This window comes from Meriones unguiculatus, chromosome 1, assembly GCF_030254825.1.
Source record: "Meriones unguiculatus strain TT.TT164.6M chromosome 1, Bangor_MerUng_6.1, whole genome shotgun sequence".
NCBI classification, from domain to species: Eukaryota; Metazoa; Chordata; class Mammalia; order Rodentia; family Muridae; genus Meriones; species Meriones unguiculatus.
In genome coordinates, this window is record NC_083349.1 from 103,821,384 (window position 1) to 103,848,292 (window position 26,909).

Below are 26,909 nucleotides of genomic sequence, written 5' to 3' on the forward strand. Positions count from 1 at the left end.
GGATTGACATGTTATTTGATAACGTCAACATTTTGCCAGCTTGACATTCTATATAGCCAAACTACTGTGTGAATGGTGAGTCTTAAGATTTTTATCCAAACTAACTGCTAGGGATGCTTTCTAGATGTTTTTATATTTGTGTCACATACTTGGGGAAACCACTGCTTATTGAATAGTCAAGTTTTAAATTCAAAAGTCAAAATAATTACTCAAGACATTCTGGCCTGTCCCCTATACTCAGCATTAGTGGGGGTAGGGCTGGAGACACAGCTTCACCGTACAGTTCTTGCGGAGCATGCACACAGCCCTGGGTTCAGGCCCCAAGGAAAATAAAACAGTAAGGATTCCTAAGTGGGGGTGATAACTCTGAGTTTCAGTCGTCATAAAAGAAACTCAGAATGTACCACTGACTGACTTAACTTGTTTTTGTGTACAGTCCTGTGACACAAAAGCATAGCTATGCTGAATGTATATTTCCAGAACCTTTTTCATCTCCCCAAACTGCAGCCCCACCCATCTACCTGAAGCAGACTCAGCTGACTAGAGCTGGTCACAGGGGATCCAAGGGAAAGAGTCTCATCAGATACTGTCATTCTTACCGACACAGGTCATCTTGGCCATATCCAAATGATACCCATCAAAGCAATCGCAGGTGTAGCCTTCCTGGACCCTCACACAGCGGCCATTTTCACAGCCATTGAGGATGCCACATTCCTCAGCCTGAAGCTCCTCAAAGCTGTTTAAGAAGCCTACAGGGGAAAAAGCAGGGGCCAGGTTAGAAGCGCTCACTGTCCTCCCCTACAGAAGGTTGCATCGTTACTATTAAGTATCCGGTTGGTTTTATATGTTTGTTTTAGATGTCTTAATGTTAGTTTTAAAATTCGTTGTCAAGTATACTTGTGCCCAATGTTAAGCATTAAAGAATTCTTTTTTTTTTTTTTTCTTTTTGCGTGAATCAGCCCACTTCTTGAATTCTAATACTTTACACTAAACTCACATAATGTGAGACAGCAGGTGTAAGTTTGAGTTTTTGAGAAAACAAACATGGGGTTGGGTTTTTCTTTCAAATTAGGAAATGTGAGGGTTTTTTTTTTTTAACGTTTTTACATGTCTTTTCAGAAGGGTAGACAGATGTCAGAAGGCCTTTTGTGATGGGATCAGTGGACTTCCTGTTCAGTGTTTGGTAGGAACTTTCTAAGAAGGCTCCCAGGGTGGAGGCTATGTGACGGGATTGTAGAAACAAAGAAGAACAGGCTGGCTGTGCCCTGTGGGGTGTATCTACTCTGGCTTCCCAGTGAGCCTTCCACAAGGGCCCAAGGGATAAAGGCCATAGAAGTGACTGGAAATGTCTTGATAAATTGAAAAGTACATCATACTTGTGTTTGGAAAACAAGTAAACAAATAAAGGGCAAAACAAAGAAATTCTTCTTTGGCGCTTTCTATAGTTTAGCTCTGAAGCCATTTGTGATGTCTAGAGTTTTTAGCAATATAAAAACAACATGACCAGCCATGAAACTGTTTCACTGTCTTCCTAGAGAGAGAGAGATGGTAAATATTAATACATAATGCCCTAAGTACACCATCACAGTTCTTCTCTCCACAAAGCGGCTTTAAATAAAAAAATTACAGCCAGAATCTTTTAGCAATACCGGGCCTCTGAGGTAATTCTCCAACGGAACTGCAGGGGGCAGCAAAATATTGTTACAATGCGGGGCCAGAAGATCTTTATTTGCATAGGAGCCCATTAAAGACCCCACTTTAAAAAATTAACACATTCACGAGGGCCCTTTGCCAAAATTTAAAGAAGAAACAGGCCACCAAGAAATAGCAGACACATAAGGCTGATTTGAGAAATACAGACTTAAAATGAAATCTGGATTTATCAAAGCATTTTCAAATCCACCATATCACAGCAAAACCATTTCAGCGTCACAATTAGTAATATTACATTTTATTACAGGGAGTAAAATGTGTCATTAACAACTGGAACTCAAGACCTCCTAAAACAGGCCTTCTGGATTTTAAATCTGGCAGGCAAGCCCTGATCCAAATCTGGCCGGGTACCTGTTTATGTAAGTGAACACAACTGCATCCACTAGCCACTGCAACCCTCTGTGGCTATCTTCTTGATGCCACGGCAGAGCTGAGTGGCTACAGCAGAGACCACGTGACCTGAGAAGTCTACAGAATTACTATATCTAGCCATTCAAAGGAAAACATGGCAATCTCTGCACTAATGAACTCTGATTTGGGAAACACTGTTCAAACTGAAGACGGAGACCACAAACCATGAAGGTGATGAGAACTCTCACTTAGCCTCTCCTCCATGACTGGCTACTCAGTGTGGTCCTTTCTGCAGCAAAGCCAGGAGCCCTTGCTACCGACCAGAGAGCAGACGGGGCTGAGGAGAAGTTTCTGTAGCTTCAGAGTCATGTCGGGGTTGAAAAGTTCAGGACAGCTCAGCGTGTCGTAGAATGTGGACTGTAATGTGGCAGAGGCCACACAGACAAGCTGTGGGGCGTCAGGGTTCCTTGGTTAAACTCTTACCTACTCTTTCTGGATTCATGGGCTTTCTTTGGATCTTGACATTTGTCCTCCCCCCTCCACCCCCCTTTTTTTTTAGGAGTAGGCTTACTGATCTCTAACCCTCACTGTGATGTGATGTGATGTTAACATAATCTTGTGGTTGTGGATGCGTTCAGGCCTGTTTCCTGAAGAGGCTCAGGGCCATGTCTTGTTGATATAAAAGCAAGGCTGCTAAACACAAACGTTAGGAATGGGGCAGTGGTTATCCGGGAAGGCCTGTCAAGGGACAACAGGAACCTTCTGGAACTGTCTTGTAGTATGTGACCTCGGAGAGGGGTCATACAAGTACTCGATAATCAGCCTGGCTGGGATGGCAGAAACAGGGCATTCTGCTGGATGATCAGAACACAGCAGCCTTTGAAGGGGTCAAAGGTGTGTCATCTCAGAGTTGCCCCAACTGGTATCTTGACTCAAGCCGAAGTCACTTGAGGAACTGTTTACTTCTGAACATGATACCTGGCTTGCCTTTGGGGAAGAAACTGTAAAGATTCTCCATGGATGGAAGGCCTTCACATACTCAAGCTGGAAAACAGCCTTGGTTGGGGAGGTTTGTAGTTGGGGTGGCAGCAAACACGAATGAACAAATTCTTGGAAGTAACTCTAACCTTCCGGTAACTTCTCACCATTCCCCCATCCACCTGTAAGTCTCTCGGGGATCGACAGAACTTACTATCCTATAGTAATGTTGATAATCCTGTGTCATCCTTCATCTACAACCTTATTGTTCACTATCTAAAGACCTCAAAGTAGAGCGTGCTAGCCACTTCCTTAAATTTATTCTTGTACTGTGAACTCTCCCCCCTATGTGGAAATGTAATTAAACTTTATGCTTTCTCTCTCATTCATCAGCACTTGGATTATTGGATTTGTAGATCTGACCAAAGAGCTCAAAGAACAGAGGGATCAAAAGAGTATCTTCTCTCCCTAAATGTAAGCAAAGAAGACAAAGCCCCCTGGACTCAGATACCCCAAATACAACTATAAATTCATGGGTGCTATTCCAGGGCCGCTACCAAATGGGGGCCTCTGGAAATAGGTGATAGGGCCCAAAAGAAGAAAAGACTTCATAATATTTTTTTTGTAACGATAAAGCAGCTCTAAAATCTGAGCCCCAGAGTCCATGGTCGAGGAGGATCCAGCACGTGAGAATGTGGTACAGCTGCTTGAGGGAGGCCCATCCCCTGAGAATGAGGGCGGTCCCTGAATTAGCATTTCTCTATTACTATGCAGCTAAGTTCCTGTCCAGCCAGTCACCCTCTTCCTTCTGAACTGTTGTGCTTTCAAACCTCACTCTTCCCTATTTAAAAGCACAGCTGTCTCTCCCATGGACACCGAGTTTGTGTGTGTGTGGTTTCCTCACATAGGGTCCTCTGTCTGTAGGCTTTAGGGCACTTCCTTTCTAGAGGGGACATGATTTCACTCCTGCCTCCCCCATGAAAGCTCTGCTCACAAATCCAGAAGAAGCTGGCACGCATCGCTTCTTACTTAATAAATCTCCTCACAAGCAGATTCGTAAACATCCATTTCTGACCAAGAGAGTACTTTTTTTTTAACACCACTCTAAAACACTTGTAAAGACCAACTTGGTGTGGTGAACACTTGTCATTTCCTTGTAGGGAAATGGAACTAGACCATGACTTCATATGAAAAAGAAATGATTGAGCTGTAGCAATTGTAACAATAAGATCATTTTCGTTACTTTAAAGAAAATAAATACAATAGTCCCCCATGCAGTACTAACTTTGGAATTGGGTGACTCTTAGCCAGAGCAGTAGGCAATATAACCCAAGGGGATTATGAAGCCAGCCTGCTGGGTCCCACCCAGATATTCTGATGGGTAGGTTTAGACCAAGACCCACAGATACACATTCAGAACAATTTCCCAAGGATCACATTTTGAAAACACTGAGTAATCTTGATCCACAGCTTAAGTTGACGTGACTGAATGACTGTGCTTACGGTCCTGAATGAAGTAAGGATCCGTCTCTGGGCCATACTGCTCACTGAAGTCCACCAACGCATCCCGTCCGTATGGCCGCCGCCGCCCCGTCACGGGGATATTGCACAGCTGGGCATAGTCATCTGAGAGGAAAAGGACACTGTTGGGTTACATCAGGCGTGCACACCGCAGTCTCTGAGCAGTGGGCCTGGCATCACATACACCGTTCAGAAGCCATCTAGGATGTGCCTGAGGGGTCCTCTATGGGAACTGGGCACACACACATGCTGAATACTAGGATCAATCATAAAGTTCTCAAGCAATGACCTAAAAGAGCTGATGATTGGCAAAACCCATCCATGTAGTTTGTGAAAAGCATGTGTCTACAGGGCACAGGAAAAGGGAATCCCTGGCATTCACAGTGCGACTCAACAGCATCTTCGAATTCTCAGCTTGAACCCAGCAGCTGCTCCTCTGCGTTAGACTGGGTGATTCTCCAGGCCCGATGAACAGGACGAAAGCATGATGGACACCACAGCCAGCATGAGCACAGTAGTAGGGGTAGCAAAGCAACAAGAAACTAATGATCACACACCACTTTCTCTGCCCTGTGCTGCTGTAAACATGGAATCATCATGCCACTCACTAGAGCATCTGCCACTCTGCCTTATTATCACCTGCATTTTACCAGTGCAGACATGAAAGCACAAAGCTTACATCTCAGCGGGTGTCCAGCGGCCCCAGAGCTCAAGTCAGTAACCAGGCTACACAGCGCTGCCTCCAGCATCTCTTCTGGAACACTGGCTGCCACTTTCAGTAGCCACATCCCCATTCCAAGATGGATTAGGGTAGAACAGTTGGATTCCTAACCTCCACTTCCAACCAAGCCATGGGATTTTGGTTCTCCTCCACTAGGAGAAGCCCTGTGATTTAAATGCATGCCATGAACTCTTTCCTACGATTAATAGTGTTTGTTTGGGAACTTTGGAGAGAAATGCTTCATGTGCTGAATGTGTGAATTACAGAAAATGCATTCCCCAAGCACAGTGTCTAGCAGTTAGTGAAAAGTCTGAATTTCCTAGAGGTCAAATACTCCAACAGGATGCTTAAAGGCGGCCAGGTACTAGGCTCCAGACTGGATGGACAATGTCGATACAATCACCCAACACAACACTTAGCCGAAAGATTCCAGTTTGTTTCTTCCTATACACAACTGAAAATACTGAGTCTAGCGAGATGGCTCAGCCTATTAAAGGCACCTTGACCAAGCCTGATGACCTCAGTTAAATTCCAGGATCCTACACGGTGGAAGGAGAGAACTGACTCTTGCAAATTGTCCTCTAACCTCCATGAATGTGCACTGTGATTCACAGACGCTCCCTCTTTCTCTAAGCAAATAGCTTTAAGGAAATAGCGAGTGTGAGCTGTGAAGGCTTGCTTTCCTCCCTGGGTGGAAGGTGAAGAGCCAAAGCCCACACATTCTGAGAACAGCACCAGGCCTCAGAACCCACTGAGCTATGGGATAGGGTAGGAGTCCCATTGCCCATTGCCCCCAACCCCCGCCTCGCGCACAAGTGTCCAGACCCCAGTTGTTCCCTACACTTTGCATGAAGCCATTCTGTGAGATGACATAATAGTTTCAGGGAGGAAATCAGAGGGCATGGAGCAAGACTCTTTACCCGAAAACAAAACACAAACAAAAAGCCAAAAACAAAACAAAAACAGCTTCAAATAGAGCACAAACCCTTTGTCAGTTGTGCTTTACATTTGAAAAGGCACTACATGCTCTCCTCTGAGAGCAGAATTGTTCAAACGTTTACAAGTTTTAAGAGCTGAGATCATCTCTCCTGATTTTTTTAAAATTTATATATATTTGCTGTACATCTCAAAGGGAGGACTTCTTTCGAAATTTTATAGCCAAGCCACAGTGTGATCAAGAGTGGATGTCAAAAAGGAATCAAAGCATATGCTCACTTTGGAAGACATAATCCAGAGATGGCTGAGTATTCCCCTCCGGGACATCTGTCAGCTGTTCGGGAGCCTGAGGCGTAAGGCCCAAGGATGTCAAATGACACAGAAAGGGACTGGCCAGTGCTCTTTGGCTTCAGTCCTGGGCTCTCCGCCACAGAGCAATGAGGTGACTAACTCCTGCAAGCGTTCCCCTTCTATCAGGGTCAAAGGAGAGACCTCAGGTGGCTGTGAAGAGGAAAGGCAGACAGTGTCTGGAAACAGCTGCCTGAACGCTATACTTGAACTACAGCTGTGTAGATGTGCATGCGTTATGGTCCAGGAAAAAGGAGTTTGGATTAACTTTAAGGAGGACCTAATCAAAGGTACAGAAATTATGGCCAGCCACTGCTAAGTTATTCCTAAAGAAGCTTCCAGAGTTGACCCAGGCTGGAGAGAGGGCAGTAGAGGGGGATGGGGGATGGTATTTCTGAGACATGCCTCATCTCTCTTTTCCCCTTGCCTGCCATGCACTGCTACTCAGGCTTGCAGCCTCGCTGTCTTGAACATATTGCATGTTAAGCTTCAAGACAGTTTTGGTCAGATCTCAGACTATCAAAACATTTCTGTGCACATGCTCTGTCTGGGAGCTGAAGATGCACACCGCTGCCTTGCAGCTCAGTGTGGACCAGGCTGACCTCCGACTCACAGAGATCCCCTGCCTCTGCTTCCCAAGGCTGGAATCAAAGACTCGTGCCGCCACATTCCACATCAATACACGTTCTAGCACCAGGGTGACAAAGCTCAGATTCTAGAGAGAGGATGCTATCCAATAAAACATGGGGCGTGCCTGAATAAACTAGGAAGGCCTGGAATAGAGAACAGATTTAGAGATTGGAGTACAGTTCTATTTACACATCTTTCCATGGCTCACAGGGATAGCTCAGGACATTCCAATGAGGCATAGGTAAGTAGGTAAGGTGTCAGCCTCAGAATCTGAGGAGAACAAATCTCTAGCAGGTTCTGGCCTCTGAGCATCTCATTCCCCAAGAGAAACCCACTGTAGCTTGGTCGTGGTTAGCCCTAGGTCTGGCTCACTGCGGGAGTCTAGCTTAAGGGCCATCAGTGAATCAGGGCTGGCTGCAGCACGCAGGCCAAGAATAGCAGATCCCTGAACTATTTCCACAGCTTCCCCAGGAGAACCCACGAGAACCTTGGCTGTTTCTTCCTCCAGCTCACCATGAGTATAAGCACAGCACACTTTGTCCTTAAGGTCTCTTTGCTTTCTAAAACTTTCTCTTCTGATGCACACCAATAACAGCTAATCATCTAGTCGGCAAGTGCTAGGTGCAGGGCAATGGTTCGATAAGCAGATCCTGAGAGCCCTCCTTTCTGAGATCCCCACGGAATGTTTCCATCTGGGGATCCAGCCAAACAGAAAAGCGAAATGAACAGCGAGTGGAAATATTAACACCTTGATGGCTCTCCCCTACTCATGGCGTTCCCCACCTCCCTGAGCACACATGCTCAGCTCTAGATCAAAGCTGTAAAAGGGACACATGGAGTGGCAGGGGACACCACCACTAAGTGGTCGAAAGGGATCCAGGCCATTGATCACACTAATTTTCCTGGCACGGCAGATTCACACAACAGATGGTAACTGCTTTGATTTCTACTTTAAATGAAAAACATTTTTTTTTAAATTACCCCCCTGGAGCCAGTGGGTCTGGGACCCCTGCTGTCAGACGCAACGGGAAGCACATTACTATATCCTGGCAGGAAATCTCCATTCTTGATGACAGACACATCTGTGGGGCTGGGCTGGACAGTCACATGTCACAGTGCCACCGTGGCATACGAGAAACCAGGAGGCAAAGTTTTTGTTGTTTGAGGCAGATTAAATTCAACTTTTAGAAATGAAGCAGAGGCTAGATTTGGGTTTTCAAACACCGGAGCTGAACATTCAGAGCAATGAAATTTAACCTGTGTCTGTACGGGAAGAGCAAGGCCCAAGTCTTCCATAGTAAGAAGAGGGGTCACATTCCATTCAGATTTCTCTACCAGGTATTTTTCCTACAGATTTAAACAAGTGTTATTAATTGATGATGGTGCTATCGGGGAGAGGAGGGAAGTGAGCATTTGCCACAGTGACTGCTTAGCCTAGTCAGATAGAAACTCTTCCTTAACTAAAATGGCCAAAGGCTGTTTTTTCTTGCAGCTATCATTTTAGACTCTTCCATCCCGTGCTGGTGAAGGAAGGGGACGGAAAGGCCTCAGTCAGCCTACTTAACTAGAACTTAGTAAGACTCAGTAAGACTGCCTTGCGTGCCTGTCTTTTTTAGAGAATAAATTCTGCTCAGGGTAGGGCAGACAGTCAGCCTGCTTCTAGGAAGTTAAAAAGTGTGGAACTGTGGTAGGAAATTAGACACACACGCTCATCACACACAGATACAGAGGCACATACACCACAACAACCACATACACACCACATGCAGCAAACACACACACAATACACAATATACACACAAATAGGAACAACACATGCACACCACAATACACACACCAGACACACACATGACATACAACACATACACAATGAAACACACACAACATACACACAACCAGCCACAACACACACGTACACACACATCAAATAAAAGACCTAGAGTCAACAGGCTGGAAACACTTGGGTTCATGTCCTCATTTCCTTTTGTGTTAGCTCTTGGTCTGTACCTGTTTCCTTGAATTTCGCTTCCCCCATCAATGGAATAAGCTTTGCCCCACTCTTCCTTTTAGCTACATGGAAAGTGATTCATTTGTTGCTGCTTGCATTTCATGCAATCAGAGCTTGAGGATAGCATGAACTTGGTGAGAACTGGATGAACAGCGTAGTGTTTAGGAGAGAGGAAAGGAAGGAAAAATAGGAGAAACTCTGCATTTCAGACTGTAAGTGAGCAGCAAATGGAGAAAGGGAGATCTCAGAGGGTCTGGGTACCATTGACAGAAAACAGCTGAGGGCACACATGTCTATAATCCCAGCACTCTAGAGGCAAAGGCAAGAGGAGCAGTAGTTCAAAGCCACCCTGAGCTCAACACCAAAACCAAAACCAAATTAACTAGACACCCAGAACCAGACAGACAAAGAGGCATTAGCTTAGCAGTGAAGTTTATACACCTTGGTCACTGCAGAGAGCGTGTGGAGAAAGGGGAGTCAGCAAGCGTGCGCCCTGGAGTTCCGGTGAGCCACACCACACACGTCAGCATACAGTCTCATTTAGATTTGTGATTAGCACTTTTCTGTGTCTCACCAGAGCTCGACAGTTTATAGCACAACATGTCTAATGCCAGCGCAGGGCTTGGTGTGGAAGTGCTCCACCTGCCAAGCTGAGTTCTGTTTGCAGCTGCTCTTCTGGCATCCTAGAAAAAATGTTCACTGCACTCCCCAGAGCGCGAGCATCAGGTAAACACTTTGTTCAGCCATAAGCATCTGTGGTTCAAATTCCAGGGAGACTCATACGCAAGAACATCCATGAGCTCAGCTCCACCAGGGTCAGCTCCATCATTAGCAGGATTTATGTTTATTGAATTTGCTCGATTTATTAGGTGAAAGAGATCAAATTGCTTAATGTTCAATTAAATTGTACTTGTCGAGGACAGAGAAGTAATGAAGTCTAAAGTCTTGGCAGGGTTTATATTCCGTGGGACTGCTGTAAACCATAACACTTTGAGGAAACTCACAGCCATACACCAATCAAGCCTGCCCACCCCCAGCCTTCCATGAAGGTCGGTCTTCCCATGTAGTCACTCCCCGTGTTTCCCATCAGATCACTGCTAGCTAGCCAGACTAGCTGACAGAAGAGAATGTTGGCTACAAATGCAGTAACATAACTGAATTAATAATTAAAAAAAAAAATGGAGGTCCTCTCCTAAAACCTGGATTCAAACATTTATGTTCTTGTAATAACATTAAGTTCAGCCACACAGAGAAACCTGAGAAACATGGCAATATGGAAGGTTCCCCCTAAGTCTCAGCAGATATGGCTTTGAGAGATACACTAAGGCTTACTTACTTTCAGGCAGTCTCAAAAGAAACAAGGAGTGGGGTTACTTGTGATGGCAGACTGGAGGTAAGGCTTAACAGGGCAAAGTGGGCACATGGGAGGGATTTTCATGAGTTCCTCTTGTAAAGGGGTCTACTTCTGTTTCTCTCACTGTGAGGGTGGGCAAGTCATGACATTGTCTTTTTCCGGCTCTAGGAAGTGACAATCAAAAAACCCAACAAATTAAAAGAAACACATCCATAAGGAGTGTGTCTGTTTTTCTTCTCTTGATACAGCAAGTAAGAACTTATTTAGAAAGAGAAACAGAATATATACTTCAGGCTAAAAGCGGGGCTTGGGCCTTGTGAATGTACCAAATGCCACTGACATGTCTACTTCAGGACACTTGCGTTTGTCTTATGTGAATTTTTACCTCAACTATAATCATCATCATCATCATCATCATGGGAGCTACAACTCAATGCTCAAGTGCTTGACTAGCATGCACAAAGTCCTGGCGTCAATCCCCGGTAGTGTGTGTATCACATTCTTGTCCTTCTTCTCTCTTGCATGTGAGAGACCAAAAGATTAAAAATCAGCAGCTATTATTTAAGGCCTGAACTAGGTGGGTGGAGAAGTTCAGGAATGCCCTGAGGGAAAGAACTGCCTTACTGCATTCTTTCCCCACCCACTAGAGATACAGTTGCTAGGAAACTGGCCCATCCCTCTAGGGAGGGACATCAGATCATTAGTGGTCTGGGGACCTTCCTATAGCCAATCAATTAAAAATGTAGCATTTTGACCAATAGATGCTTGCCAGGCAGGAATTGCCCCTGCCTTGGGCATGCTGGGAGGGACCAGAATCTTTAAATCACCCAACTAGCCTGGGCACAGGGTGCTTGGCTCTCACTGCTTCGGCGGTGGGGGGTGTGGGCCCAAGCTGCAGCTTGTAATGATTTATAATGTATTTACAGTGGAGTCTGTTTATTCCTGGTCTTTTGGGGTTCGTGAACTGGGCAGAACATTTTGGGGGCTCGTCCCGGGACCCCAAGACTCCAGGAACCTGACCCGGAGGTTTTTATGCAGCTGTAAGTGTCTAAATGTCTCTGTGCAAAGTCTGTATGTGCAATACTTTTTGTTCTCTATTCTGAAAATTCCTCAGGGCTCAGGGTGTCAGTATCTGGGTAGCAAGACATGACCAAAGTGGACACACTGGTGGTCACAGCTGCTGAAGTTCAGGGGGATGCCCCTAGCTTCATCAGTATTTTGGTGGGTAATCTGTCCAGCCTGTTTTGTTGTTTTGTGTGTGTGTGTGTGTGTGTCTGTTGGGAGTAAAATTGTTAGACCTTTGCCAGACATACTTCCAACATGGCCGAGCACGATGACCTTGTACTTCCGGCTCTGAAAGGCCTGGGGCAAGGCATAGCCACCCTGCCACACTGTAAGCTCCGAAAGGCCTGCTCTCACAAGCCCAGACTGCCTGGTCCCAGTGAGCACCACTCAGTGTCTCCTGGGACAGCATCGCCAGTGCCTCCTGCACCCACTGGGGTGTAGCAGCAGGAGAATCAGTTTTAGCCTGTGGGTGGATGTTGTACCTGCCTCAAGGAGTCAGTTTTGGTCCCGGGAAATTACCCTTGGTGCAAGCCAGGTTTTTGGTTCACTTTTGCCACAGCTTCCTTTCTGTGAGTGTGATTCATTGTCTGTGATGACTGTTCTCATTTCTTAAGACAGGACTTGAACTGATGACATTATGGGATGAACTTCCTGTAACTTTCCCTGTTTTTCCCAACTCCACCTGCACGTGTCGCTGGGTTGAGAAGAAAAAAAAATGGAGATGTGAATGAAATTGTCAGACTGCTTTTGGCAGGCTGGTGAGTGTTTTTTGTCTCAGTGTGTGTCTCTGTGCAGTATTTGTTTGTGTCTACCTTCTGTTTTCTATTCTGAAAGGCCTCGAGGTGTCTGTAGAAGCAATGGGACATGACTGAGTAGACACACTTGAGAGACACAGCCATGGGGCTCAAGAGGAAAAGTCCCTGGTTTTAGGGATTGGATTGTTTTCACTGGTGAATTCTGGTTTTAAAATCTGGTTTTGACTTTTAAAATTATGGTTATGCTTTGTGACTTCTCTTCTACAAAAGGGGTACTTTATTTTGATACTGCAAAAACAGGTTTTAAAAAATGTTTAAATGTTTAAGGCTATAAAACGTTTAAAGTTTATCAGGCATTTTAGACAATGATCTTGGGTAGTCTAACAGAAAACTTAAAACAGTTTCTTGATCCTTTGGGGGAGAACAAAAAAACTTTGGTATTTATTTTATTAATTTTACTAAATGAAACCAAGCCATATGGTTTGAGCTGAGACAACTGCAGTTTTTACAATGTATCTTGTAGAGAGCTGTTTGTTTGTTAAGCTGCTTTGTTTATGGAAAAACATGTTTCCACTCTGGTCTTTACCTTGAGGCAGAGAAAAGAGGAAGTTTCACCAAGTTCCTTAAAACTTGTTCTAAGTTCCTTAGAGTTTGTTTATGTGACCTTGGACCATATCTGCTACACAGAAGTAATTTTAGAAAAAGAGTTTAGCAGTTTCAGAACTTTTTTTGTATTAATGTAACTTGTTTTTACTTTGCCTATAAAAATCAAATCGTGGACGCTGGGCTCCAGCAGGATCATGTCAGGATGGAAAGGATTTTGATGAGAGTTTTTATGTTGTCTAAAAAGCAAGGGAGAGAGCAAGAGATGTTTAAAAAATATCTTGTCTAAAGTAAGAATGTCTGGTTAAGCCAGAAGAATGAAGCTAGGAACCTAAAGGTATATAGAATATTGTAAAAAGTTGATGTATGTATGTTTAAAAAGCTAGAGAGTTAATATGATTTGAGAAAGAACTGTATTTAAAAATATGTTGTACTTCATTTAAAGGGCTGATGATTCTTCATTGCAAAATGTTTTCTTATGCTCTTTTAAGGGGGAAGAATTCTGTCTGATAGGTTTGGTATGGCCAGAATAGTTTGTACAGTTTAAAATTGTTCTGTACTGTTCTGTTATGCAGTTGGTTCTAAAACTTATTTGATCACAATGTTAAAACTTTTGGCCATGAAAAAATTGTAAATGTTTCATAGAACTTGTTGTATCTTGGGAGGTAACAACGCCATCAGCAACACCTAATGGCTATGTTTGGTATTGTCAGTCACAGCCTGTGCTAACACATGGCTAGCTGCCATGATGGTTCAAGGATAGAGAGGGTGGAGCTGTAGTTTTGCTGCCATATTTGTTTAGGGCTTCCAGCTGAGTTCAGTTACACGTGGCCAGCCGCCATGCTGGTCCAGAAATAAAGAGAGTGGAGCCATGAGTTTGCAATTATCTTTGTTTAGGTCTCTCAGGTATGTTCAGTCCTCTGATTAGTGTTAAGTGCAAAGCTTTTGCTGTCCAATTTTAATGCAAGTGGTAGGATCAGCAAGATTTGCTAGCCTTTCTATGAACTGTATCTGATTAAAAGGTTTCCTTTGATTTTAGTTCAGAAAGAGCAGACTTAAAGCTATGCTAACGACTGCAGTTGGTTAAGATGTTGAGCTTTACCTAGTATCTTTGTTTAGCTTTTCTTTAAGGTTAAGCCTAGGACGGGTAACTATGAAGTTTGCCTATTTGCCTTAAAATATATAGCTCTAAAACATGCATCTTAGAAATATGCTAGAACTAGAGAGTATAGCATTCTGTTTTATAGGACACAGTTTAGAACAGATGATAAAGACAAAGAGTAACTCAGAAATGCCAGCCCTCAAGCTTGTCAGAGATCTGATGAATATGGCATTTTAACATGTGTAAGTTTATTGGGACAGAGTCCCAAAATCCTGTCAATAGCTCCCCCAAGGTCTCCGAGAAGATTGGGAACAACGACAGATGACTGCAACTCTAGATTGTGGTATGCTAACCACTGGGCAATACTGCCCCAACTGGCCCACTGCTAGGCCCAGCCTAAACTGTGGACAAATCCGTGAACACCTGGAGAGCCATTGTTTCACATTGCAAGAGGCAAGGTGAGGTCAATCTCTCATGTTCCTCTTTCCACAGAAGCAGTCTCTCATCTTCTGTGCCTGGCAGGACCACCTCTGTTCAGGATGCCCTGAGACCACAGGAACCAGGGACACTGCCTAGTTGATGGACTAACTAGTCATCTCTGTCATTTTGATTGGCACATGGATTGGTATATTTATTTAGCTTAGCCTATAATTTATCCTTCTCAGGGCTCTGATCACCTTGACGGTTATGCTAAGCTAATGGTAGCTTTGCAACTAAAGAGCAGACAATTAGATCCACTGTTAGCTCATTGATCAGTTCATTAGCTACTTAGAACTACTAGGTACTAGATCTCTTATTTAGAAAGAAAAACAGGTTTGCCTTGCTCACAGGATTCATGTCAGTTGCCTGTGTCTTAAGATATATAGCTAGATTAAAAAAAAAATATGGAGCTTATGTAGGGTCTGAGGATATAGTTTAGATCATAAAAATCTAGAGTGTTATTTGGTCTGGAAAAAAATGTTTCAGGGTTAATACATGCAAAAAAGATTAGGGAGTCTTAAGTAAATGATTTAAGGCATATAAATATAACTTACAATGATATAAAAATAATTTAAAGCATTAAAAATGGGAGATACTTTAGATTTCTCCCCCCTCTTTGCTACTGTTGTGCTTATGTTATAAAATTTCAGAAGTTCAGAGTTTTGAAATTGATCAGTAGAGTTCTGATAAGTTGACTTATTATTCAGTCACCAGCTTGAGATTTTCATTTCCTTTGGTTGTCTTTTGGAGATAGACTTAAAGGTGCTTCTCATCATTTTAAAAACATCTATTTAATGTGTATATCTGACCCAAAAGTCATAGCTTTTAGTATAGTATTCTTAATATCTGCCATTTCTGAGGTAGACAGGATTTAGGAATACCTTAAGCCTATTCCTTCTAGTTACTTTGTTAGGAAAAATTCAAGCATGTAGGGTTTAGCAGTAAAGCCATTAATGTATTCCTGTCTAAACATACAAAAGGTGGCTGAGCTTCCTTGATGGCTGATTACCAACAGGGCCCACAGTTAAAGTGTTAGAGTTTCAGACTGTGGATACACTTAAGTTGTTTGTAAAGATTATAAAACAAACAGCTGATACTCAATCAGTGGATGCAGTTTTACCTGTTACTCTCAGAATGTTATATTGGATTTGTTGAATATATATTTCCTTTTGTGTACCAAAAAATTCATATGAGTTTCAGGATGTGACCTGGATCTGGCATAGCTCAAAAGGATAGCAGATGAGATTTTCCCTGGTCCTTCCCATTTAATAGACAAATTATAACTTCTGTCTCCAGTCTGAATTTGTCTCAGCAGATTTTCACCTGTTTAACTCTGCTCTGGGATCAGCTATGAACTGCAAGCTGAAATCTGGACTTCCTGGAAACTGACATGATTGCTCCCTGCCTCTTCAGGTGGATCAACTAACCAGATGCTTTGGACTGCTCCATTGCCCAGGCTTTGACTGGCATTTCAGCCTCCCTAGCCCTTGATGCCAACAGTCCAACTATCAACACTGAAGAAGCTCCAGAAGATGGATCTTTGCCCAAATCCCACCTAGCAGGCTGAAATGCTGAGTCAAAAGGGGCTGGCTCCCTGGCATTAGATATTTATCTTGGGCATATGCTTAGCTGAAATGGAAACTAATATTGCAGCAACTGGGCTAAAAGCCTAGAGAGACACTAGAGAAAAAGGATAATAGTTCTCTTTGGCTTACTACTCCTATATCCACCATGAAGGGACCCCTACTTATTTTGATTTTTATCTTTGGGCCTTGTATTTTCAATTCCTTGATGGCTTTCATAAAGAAATGCTTGAGAGCAATATACTAATAGTACTTAGATTCCATTATAAAAAGGTAAATCTATAGGATACAAGGGGTCATATCTGGAAGACCCAAGATTGGGTCTTCAAATGATCATGGGAAAGGGGAAAATGAGAGACTAAAAGATTAAAAATCAGCAGCTATTATTTAAGGCCTGAACTAGGTGGGTGGAGAAGTCCAGGAATGCCCTGAGGGAAAGAACCGCCTTACTGCATTCTTTCCCCACCCACTAGAGATACAGTTGCTAGGATACTGGCCCATGGCTCTAGGGAAGGACATCAGATCATTAGTGGTCTGGGGACCTTCCTATAGCCAATCAATTAAAAATATAGCATTTTGACCAATAGATGCTTGCCAGGCAGGAATTGCCCCTGCCTTGGGCATGCTGGGAGGGACCAGAATCTTTAAATCACCCAACTAGCCTGGGCACAGGGTGCTTGGCTCTCACTGCTTTGGCGGCGGTGAGGGTGTGTGGGCCCAAGCTGCAGCTTGTAATGGCTTCTAATAAAAAGAACCTCATGTATTTACAGTAGGGTCTGTTTATTCCTGGTCTTTTGGAGTTTGTGAACTGGGCAGAACACATGCACATATATGTGTGCACACACATTTTAGAGCTCATTTAATCTTTCTATTTTTAACTAGTAGGTAAGGAAACAAGACATCTCCAGGATGCCTCCATGCTTCTATGTGTTTTTCTACTTTTTTACGGAAATAGATTTTTTTCAATACAATATATTTTGATTATGGTTCTCCTCCCCTAACACCTCCTAAATCCACCCAACCTCCCCTCCCAGCAAATCTACACTCTTTTCTTCTCTTTACTAAAAAACAAAAATGCACCTAAAAGATAATAGTAAAATAAAACAAAGTAAAAACAGGAATAGGACAAAACAAACAGAAAAAAGGCTCTCCAAAAAAAAAAGTACAAGAAATACAGCTTGATGCAGGGACACACACGTTCACATACAGAGAAACCCCATAAAAACATGAAACTGGAAAGCATTGTACAAATGCAAAGAACAGTTAAGGTAAAAACAAACAAGGTAAAATTAAAAAACATTGAAAAATAAATAAATAGCTCTGCTAAAGCATTAGACAAAGAACTTCTAATAAATTCTATTGAGTCTGCTGATTCTAAATAGAATGTTTACTGTTAAACCTGGGAACAAAAAGGGAGGAAACTTGTGGGTGTAATCTGAGTTGATAACCACTAGACATTAATGTTATATTAGCTGCCACCTCACCCACACCCACCCCACAAACCTGTCACCGAAGAAAACTGAGGTTGAGAGAGAGGTGGTTTTGTTTGTTTTGAGTTTCAATACAGGGTTTTTCTGTATAACCTTGGCTGTCTTGGACTCACTTTGTAGACCAGGCCGGCCTGGAACTCACAGATATCTGCCTGCCTCTGCCTCCCCGAGTGCTGGGATTAGAGGCCTGTGCCACTAACTCGCCTGCCTAACCCAAGTACTATTATTTAACACTAAATGGTTACATGATTATTCATGAGCATGAATTCCATTCAGTTATTGGGAATCAGACATCACTACTTAGCAAAAATCTGGAAATATTTTAAGATCTCTGGTTTCATTCTAAACGTTTTTTGCATGTTGCTATTTTACGTCACTTTGAAGTGGCTCTCCTCTTCCCCCAGGGCTGTTCACAATCTGAATCCTAACAGGGTTCCCTCTGGCAGTGACTTCATTGGCCATCTTGTTGGTAGGGACCCTTGTTACCCAGTGAGTGGCATCTTGTAGAGATGAGCAATGTGCAACCAAGGCAGCTTGTATGGATTGCTCTGCTGGTCCCTGAGACTCAAGACTCAGGAGCAAACATTAAAAAAGCACCAATGTGTCAGGAATCTTCCTTAGCAAGCTACATTTTCTTCTTAAACGTTGTTCCTTTCATAAAAGATTGATGGCCAGCAAACAATTACCTTTCCAGCCTCCACCCTCTGCAAATTCATCCAAACATTAGATTTATTTTTAAAAAATTATGGTTCTGTGAATGAAAGCAGGACCTCATGCATGCTAGGCAAGAGTTCCACCATTGAGTCCCAATTCTATTCCACCCCCCATTTCTGACTGCTTTCTAAACTCTTTTTAGCCACCTCTCCCCAGTTATAAGGGATAGAATGAATTTGTCTGCCACAGGAAGGGAAAGTGGATCAACCTTCCCTTACCTGTCATCTACCAAGACTTGTCTGTGCTGGCCAGAGCTTTTAAAAGCCAGTAGCCAGCAGCTCTGCTCTAACCACACTCGTCTTTTTTTTTTTTTTTTTTTTTTTACCACAGTAGTCTTGTAAAGGGTTTTTAAAGAAGGGGAAATAAATAAATAAATGCAACCCGTTCTCAACCAAAAACCCCAAGCACAGTTTGGGGCTGTGGACTTCTCCGTGCTGTGTTCATAGTCATTCTTAGAGCAAACCTCAACTGGCTCCACAGTGAAGGAGAAACAAACAAAAACCAAAACAACAACAACAACCCCCTTCCCCAGCAACTTGTATGTAAAATATGAGCAAACCCTTCAGCCCAAGTTGGCATTGAATGGAAACGTCTAGAAAACTGGATCTGCTATTTCTGATTTCAAAATGGAAAGCTGAGCGAGCTGAAGTGGCTACTTTTGAGATCAACCAGGCTTCTTGTATCTAGAAACAACATCGTTGGACTTTGAATTGGCTTATTTCATTTCCGTGCCTTCATTTCTGTACTCTGGCTTGCCACCTGGGATATGAGGTTAGTGTGAGTTCTCTCCCTCGAAAGCTTACCATTACCATGTGTAGCCAGCCTTTTGCTGTCACCATAAACTGGGGGGAAAAAGCATAGATTAAATGTCTACCCCTCATCCACGACATCCAAACATTAAAGTTTCACAAGTGCTCGCATCACGTGTGACCCTCTGCTAATCAACCTCCCCTCCCCCATGAGGATCTGTGATTATGGTTGGAGACATTGAGTCAGTGGCTTCAACCAGTCTTTATCACAGCGTTCAGTCCACAGTCTAAGTCTAGTGTCTTCGAGGGGCAATTCTAGATGGCTTTTTGGATATCTGCTGGTCCTCTACACTCTATTGTCCACACTCTCATTGCTCTGGTTTCAGCAGTTTGGCCCGCTCCTGTTCTATTGGAGTCCGTTATTTTTACACAACCCTTACTTTTAGGCAAACTATGCTTATTTCTCTACTAACATGTTTTAAATAAATGGCTACAATGTGATCATTACCTGAACGGGGTCACCTTGTCCACTGCTTTTCCACTAAAGCAACCAACCACCAGAGCACAGGTTTAGTTTTTGGTTTTTGTTGCTACATGTCAGAAGAGGGCATCAGATCCCTTTGTAGATGGTTGTGAGCTGCCATGTGGGTACTGGGTATTGAACTCAGGACCTCTGGAAGAGCCGCCAATGCTCACAACTGCTGAACCATCTTATCAGTCCCAGAGCACAGCTTTAAAACCACACATTTTGGGATGTTTACAGCATCTCACTCTTCTCTATCATGCCTCATTTTTGTACGTGACCCCACTGTCCTTTGCTTTTGTGCATCTAGCCCAGCAGTTCTCAACCTGTGGGTTTGTGACCTCTTTGCCAAAGCTATATCTTCAAAAAATTCACATGATTCATAACAGTAGCAAATTCACAATTATGAAGTAACAACGAAATAATTTATAGCTGTGGAGAGGAATCACCGCAACATGAGAAGGTATATGGAAGGGTTGCAGCATTAGGAAGGTTGAGAACCTTTGATCTACACCCTTTCCCAGTTCCAATGTCCCTTTCCCATTTCAGAGACAGAGGTCATGGTGGGCCACAAAAGCATTGTCACTGCAAAAGCACTGGGAACCTTCAGCCCGGTGGGGAGGCTCAGGAGGAGACCTCGTTCCCGAGGGGGGCCACAAGCAGTTGGACAGTTTGATTTCTTCTGCCCTATTACTACCTGAAGTGATATAATCAGTGGAAGACTGATTGATTATGAAAATCAGTACCCATGACAGCCACATGATCCTACTTAACCGGAGACAGTAAGGACCCACGTGGCTGGAGAGTGCTTGCTTGCCTTGTGTCTTTACTCTTGATTCTCCCATATTAGCCTGAGTCAACCATGAATTTCTCCACCCAGTGACCCCAGGAGGCCTAAAACGGTAATTCTACAGACTATAGATGTAATGAGGACAGTGTATTAACACTATATTTAGAGTGAAATGCTCCCTCCGGCCACTAGTTACTGTGGATGTCTGCTGTGTTTCAAAGAACCATGTAATAGAGTGTCCCACTGGCAAGCTTTGGGATTTCAGTTTGAAATGTACTTGGCTTTTAGAATTAGGACCTTAGGTTGAATAAGAATTAAAAGAATTTGAATAAGTGGTTAGATTGTATTTAAATATGCAACTATTTTCTATTTGAACACACATATATTTACATAGTATTTAATATATATAAATACTATGGCTTGTTTGTTCTTGAGACTGCCTAGAACTTGCTATGTAGGATGAGGATGACCTTGAACTCCCGAGCCTCCCGTCTTTACACCCCTAGTGTTCAGACTGCAGGAGCGCAATGATGTGCTGGGGTTGCAGGGTGCTGGGGATGGAGCCCAGAATCTTGTGCTATTTTCTGGAATGGGATTTAATCACTTGACACAAGGACACTTACTGCCCTACCACCCAGGAGGTGTCACAGAGAACACTCGTGTGCCCCGTGAGGCTCGTGCCATTGCATGCCAGAGGAAACTCACAGCACCAAACAGCGGCCTGAACATAATTCACAACCATCCCTTTGCAGAGAGAAAACTACTTTGCTTTTTGGAAGGAGTGATAGGAAGTTTTCTAAATAAACACAATAACCTTTTTGGTGAGGAGCAGTATAAACTGCAGGCCAACCATATAATTTCCTTATAGCGTATAATTTCCATGGACACCAAAAATTCAACCCCAAGGAGCTGAACCACTTGCTTTCTTGAAATACTTCCAACTCAGTTTAGAAGGCTTGACTAATCTCTTTAGTTGTGTTATCCTCCATTCTGTTGGGTACGTTGTTACTTTTCTCGAACCATTGTGCTCAGAATCTGTGATGAAAAGGACAAATGCTTTCACAGTAAGACAGGATTAAATTATTATAAGTTTGCAGAGAGCTCTTAATTTTAGATAAAGAAGATTTGAAGGAATTTGTCTAGTGCAATGAGGAGATCCAGCCGCCAAACCAGAGCGGGATTCTGGTCTGCCTAAGTAAAGGCAGTGGCTGTCTGCTGTGCTTCTCCTGTGAGATGGTCCAAAGTTATTATTAACATTCTCTGGAAACATATTTCTCGGAAAAGCCTTTACACCGTGAATGCTGAAACGCTTTTTTACAACTATTGCCCAGTTACATTATTTTTCAAGTGTCGTCTGCAAGTCAAATGTCTGAATTCCTTCTCACCTCCAGGCTGTTACAGAACACTAAGGTCTTTGGGAACATGGGAGAGCCATGTGTGCATGTAGAAATCACTGGCTCAATCCTGTCTAAGGCAGAGTCTAAGTTCTTTTACTCGAGTAAAAGTATATAAAAATACTGTGCTAGCTTAGCTATTGAGATATTTACAACATTTTGGCATAGCAAATGTATCATGTGAATATTTAGAAGACAGAAAAAAAAACCATCGTAGTTCATAATAAAACACCCTAGTTAATAATTCTGTCTTATACAAATCGTGAACTTGTCAAAAAGTTTTTGGCCTACTATAGAGTAGTTGTTTAGTAAACACCAAAATGAAGGAAGAAATGTATAATTTAAATAAATTTAAAATTAAGGTTTACATTTAATTTGAAAGTGAAAACAGGATATACAATTTAGACTTTATCTCAGAAAATTTAACTCTCTTCTTGCCAACTGGAAGAGACATGCCATAATAATCATTCTTGCTAAAAGGTATATGAATAACTTAATAACTTATAAAAATAACTTTCTTTTAGGTAGTATCTACCCAAACAGGAGGCATTAGGTGACACTGTCATCGATTCTCATGCATATTCACTTCATGGCTCTTGTGCTATTTATTAGTCATTCATTTAAGACTTACATGGGGAAACAGAGGTGATACAACTATATTCCTGTTCTCTGAGTTCAAGTCTCAGATAGACATTTCTATTTATTTAAAATAAGATGATTCTTGCAGGATATTTGGTCTCGTTGTGAACTGTAAAACCCTCTTTATTGTTTGGTTTGGTTGAGCCCTAGCACACACCTTTAATTCAAGAGCTCTCTATATACCAGATCTAAAAAAGTTAACCCTAGGTTAAGAACAAGAAACCAGCTGACAGGGAGTAAAGAGTAGGCAGGACTTGAGTTGAAGGGTATTTAAAACAATGTGTAGAAGAAGCAGAGCTTTTGGCTCAAACTCTCGCTTCAGCTTAGGCTTCAGCTCCTCAGCTTTCTAGTTTTGGGGGCTTTGAAAGCAAGCCTTCGGCCTTGGGTTTTTTTGTTTGTTTGTTTGTTTGTTTTTGGTTTTTTTTGCCTTTTTCTCCTGGGTTGTACTAGTGAGCCTTTTGGGTTTTTTCCATCCAGACCTAAGCCGAGAAGGAAGGTCAGCTGGGTGCTTTCTCTGCCTTGCTGAACTAGCAGGTTTTCACCCCAGCAGCTGGCTCCCAAGTCCTTATTGGTAAAATAGAATGGGTAGGATTTTCATCTTTGTTTATAACAACCGATACACACACACACACACACACACACACACACAGAGAGAGAGAGAGAGAGAGAGATTACCATATATATTGTAAAAACAAATCAAAGTCATGAAAAGGATATAGATTTATAAGAAGCCATCAACATAGCTATATATGTTCTTCCTTTTAATTTATTATACAAATAACAGTTTTCTCATGTTGTTTTATGCCTTTTTATAGAATCTGGCTTACAGCTGGCAAGATGGCTCAGTGGGTGAAGCTGTTTTCTGGAAAGCCTGATGACCCAGGCCCACAAAATAGAAAAGAGAAGCCTGATCTCTGCTAGTTGCCCTATGACCTTTACACACACACACACACACACACACACACACACACACACACACATGCCCCTACACACCTGTTGTACATGATTGCACATACACACAGATACACACATAGTAAGTATATGTAATGAAATATTTTTTAAAATGGCTTGGACTGCATTCCCTATCAGGATCTGTAGCTATGCTGCATTTAGAAAATGCCTGCAAAGCCAAATAGACGGAACTAGAAAATACCATCCTGAGTGAGGTAATCCAGACCCAGAAAGACACACATGGCATATACTCACTTATAAGTGGTTATTAGCCATATAGTACGGGATAACCATACTAAATCCACAGAGTCAAAGAAGCTAGGTAACAAGGAAGGCCCAAGGGAGGATGCTTGAATCCCACTAAGAAGGGGAAATAGAAGAGATATCAGAAGTGGATAAAGTGAGAGAAATGGGTGGGAGACGGTGTGGGGAGGGGAATGAGGGTGGGATCACATGTGGGGAGAGCAGGGGTGGGAGGTGAGAAGGCTAGAAAAGAGAAGGGGAACCGAGGGGGACATCTCTGGGACAAGCTGGTAACATGCAACAGAGTAGGAAAATATAGGGTGACTCTAACTGAGACTCCTAGCAGCAGGAAACATGGAGACCAAAGTGGCCACCTCCTAGCTAGGCAGACTTTCAGTGGAGGGAAGGGGTACCAACCCACCCACAAGTACTTCAACCCAAACTTTACCCTGCCTAAAAATGTACAGGAATAAAGATGGAGCAGAGATTGAGGGAATGGCCAACCAATGACTGGCCCAACCCGAGACCCACCCCATAGGAGAGAACCTACCTCTGATGGTACTAAGGAGTGTCTTGTTCTGCTTGCAGTCAGGAGCCTAGCACATCTGTCTGCCAAGAGGCTCTACCCAGCAGCACATAGAAACATTGAGATCCACAGCCAAACATTAGGCAGAGCTCAGAGAGTCTTGTGGAAGGGTTGAGGGAAAGATAGAGAAACCTGCAGGAGATGAGAATTCTACAAGAAGACCAACAGAGCCAACTAACCTAGGCCCGTGGAGGCTCACAGAGACTGAACCACTAACCAAAGAGCATACATGGATTGGACCTAAGCCCCTACATGTATGTAGCTAATGGGCAGCTTGGTCTTCATGTGGGTCCGCTGGCGAGTGGAGTGGGGCCTGTCTATGACACAGACCCTGTTGCCTGCTATTGGATCACTTTCCCCTAGCTGGGCTGCCTTGCCTGGTCTCAGTGGAAGAGGATGCACTTAGTCCTGATGCAACTTGATGTCTCGGGGTCTGTTTGTATGGAGGAAGAGGGCGCAGGGCTGTTTTCTGAGGAGGAGGGGAGGAGGAAAAGGGGAAGAACATGGGAGAGTGGGGCCTGGAGGAGAGGAGGGAGGGCCTCTCAGGATGTAAAGTGAATAAATAAATTTAATTTAAAAAATGCCTGCATAGTATTTTCCACAGTAAAAATACATCACAACTCATCAATCAACTCCAGACACAATTGATTCCATTTTTCCATATTAAAAAGTAGTTATGTCCTTAGTCATCAGGGAAATGCAAATAAAAACGACCTTGAGATTCCACCTCACACCCATCAGAATGGCTAAGATAAAAAACTTAAGTGACAATACATGCTGGAGAAGATGTGGAGAAAGGGGAACCTTCCTCCACTGCTGGTGGGAACAGAAACTTGTACAACCACTTTGGAAATTAATCTGGCACTTTCTCAGACAATTAGGAATAGTGCTACCTCAAGATCCAGTTATATAAGATCTAGGCATATATCCAAAAGATGCTGAAGTATACAGCAAGGACATTTGTTCAACCATGTCTGTAACCGCTTTGTTTGTAATATCCAGAAGCTGACAACAGCCCACATGTCCCTCAATGGAGGAATGGATACAGAAATTGTGGTACATTTACACAATGGAATATTACTCAGCAATTAAAAACAAGGAAATCATGAAATTTGCAGGCAAATGGTGGGATCTAGAAAAAGATCATCCTGAATGAGCTATCCCAGAAGCAGAAAGACACATACAGTATATACTCACTTATAAGTGGATACTAGACCTTTAAGATAGGATAAACAGTAAAATCTGTACACCTAAAGAAGCTAAACAAGAAGGAGGTTCTGGGGTAAGCTGATCAATCCTCACTTAGAAAGACAAATGGGATGGACATTAGAAGTAGGAGAAAACCGGGAACAGGTCAGGAGCCAACCACAGAGGGCCTCTGAAAGACTCTACCCAGCAATGTATCAAAATATATGCTGAGATTCACAGCCAAACTTTGGGCAGAGTGCAGGGAACCTTATGAAAGAAGGGGAGATAGTAAGACCTGGAGAAGACAGGAGCTCTACAAGGAGAGTAACAGAACCAAGAAATCTGGGCCTAGGGGTCTTTTTTAGAGACTGATACTCCAAACAAGGACCATTCATGGAGATAACTTAGAACCCCTGCACAGAAGTAGCCCATGGCAGCTCAGTGTTCAAGAGGGTTCCTCAATAATAGGAACAGGGACCATTTCTGACATGAACTCATGAGCCGGCTCTTTGATCACCTCCCTCTGATGGGGAGTATCATTACCAGGCCACAGAGGAAGACAATGAAGCCAGTCCTGATGAGACCTGATAGACTAGGGTCATATGGAAGGGGAGGAGGACCTCCCCTATCATTGGACTGGGGGAGGAGCATAGGAGAAGAAAAGGGAGAAAGGGTGGGATTGGGAGGGGATGGGGAAGGGGCTACATCTGGGATACAAAGTGAATAAACTGTAATTTTTTTTTTTTTTGTTTTTTTTCAATGCAGTTTATTCAGGAACATTGAACAATCCTCGGACCCCAGGGAAAGCCAGCCCACAGCTTAAATAGCCTCTGGGTAGCCAACCCAGGCGTGCCACGGGGGCAATGCAGATAGGTCCACATACATGGAAGCAAGCCAGATCCTCGGCCTTAGCCAAATGTGGAGTTGTTCGTGACAGAGAGCACTCACCATCGGGAAGGTGGAAGGCAGAAACCAGCTCCATCTTTAAGGCATAGCATTCCGCAGCTCTCTACAGTTCCCCCTTTTTGTTTTAGACGCATCAGGCAAGAGTAGAGGTCTGATCTCTGATATTAGAAATAAATTGGGACTTTGTACTGATGTTCATTTAGGTGTCATCCACCCAAAGAGCATCAGACCAGTCCGATACCTTTTTCTCAGAAGCGGGACCTGGGGCATCAACCCGCATGCAATCAGACATGCTCTTCTCTGGGTCCAAAGCGGCTGACCCCGAGTGCAGTGCTTAGCCTCGCATCCTGAGCGTATCATTTTAGCTTTTTATGGTATCCAACCATGCTTGGGGAGAATGTCCTGCTTCAATGGCTGTAAAGGCCTGAATGATCATGGCTGCATCACACTGTTGTGAGACTCTAATCTTGCATATATACCACAGGCAAACCAAGGAGACCAACACCAGAAGGCCTGCTAACACTCCCATGCCCGCCCATTCCTTCAGATGATTCATGGCTGCAGCAATCCATGTTGATAATCCTGTGG

At 43.2% G+C, this 26,909-nt stretch overlaps 1 protein-coding gene across 7 annotated transcripts in view; it reads right to left on the reverse strand.

The window, feature by feature from the left end:
* Ltbp1 (latent transforming growth factor beta binding protein 1) overlaps positions 1-26,909 on the reverse strand; it is a 374,971-nt gene that overhangs the window by 1,165 nt on the left and 346,897 nt on the right. For all 7 annotated transcript variants that reach the window (XM_060364375.1, XM_060364381.1, XM_060364393.1 and 4 more), the window contains 2 exons: positions 4,546-4,668; positions 600-749 (listed from right to left, as the gene is read on the reverse strand). In XM_060364375.1, coding sequence (XP_060220358.1) covers positions 600-749; positions 4,546-4,668 — 273 coding nt within the window. The remainder of the gene's footprint in view (positions 1-599; positions 750-4,545; positions 4,669-26,909) is intronic.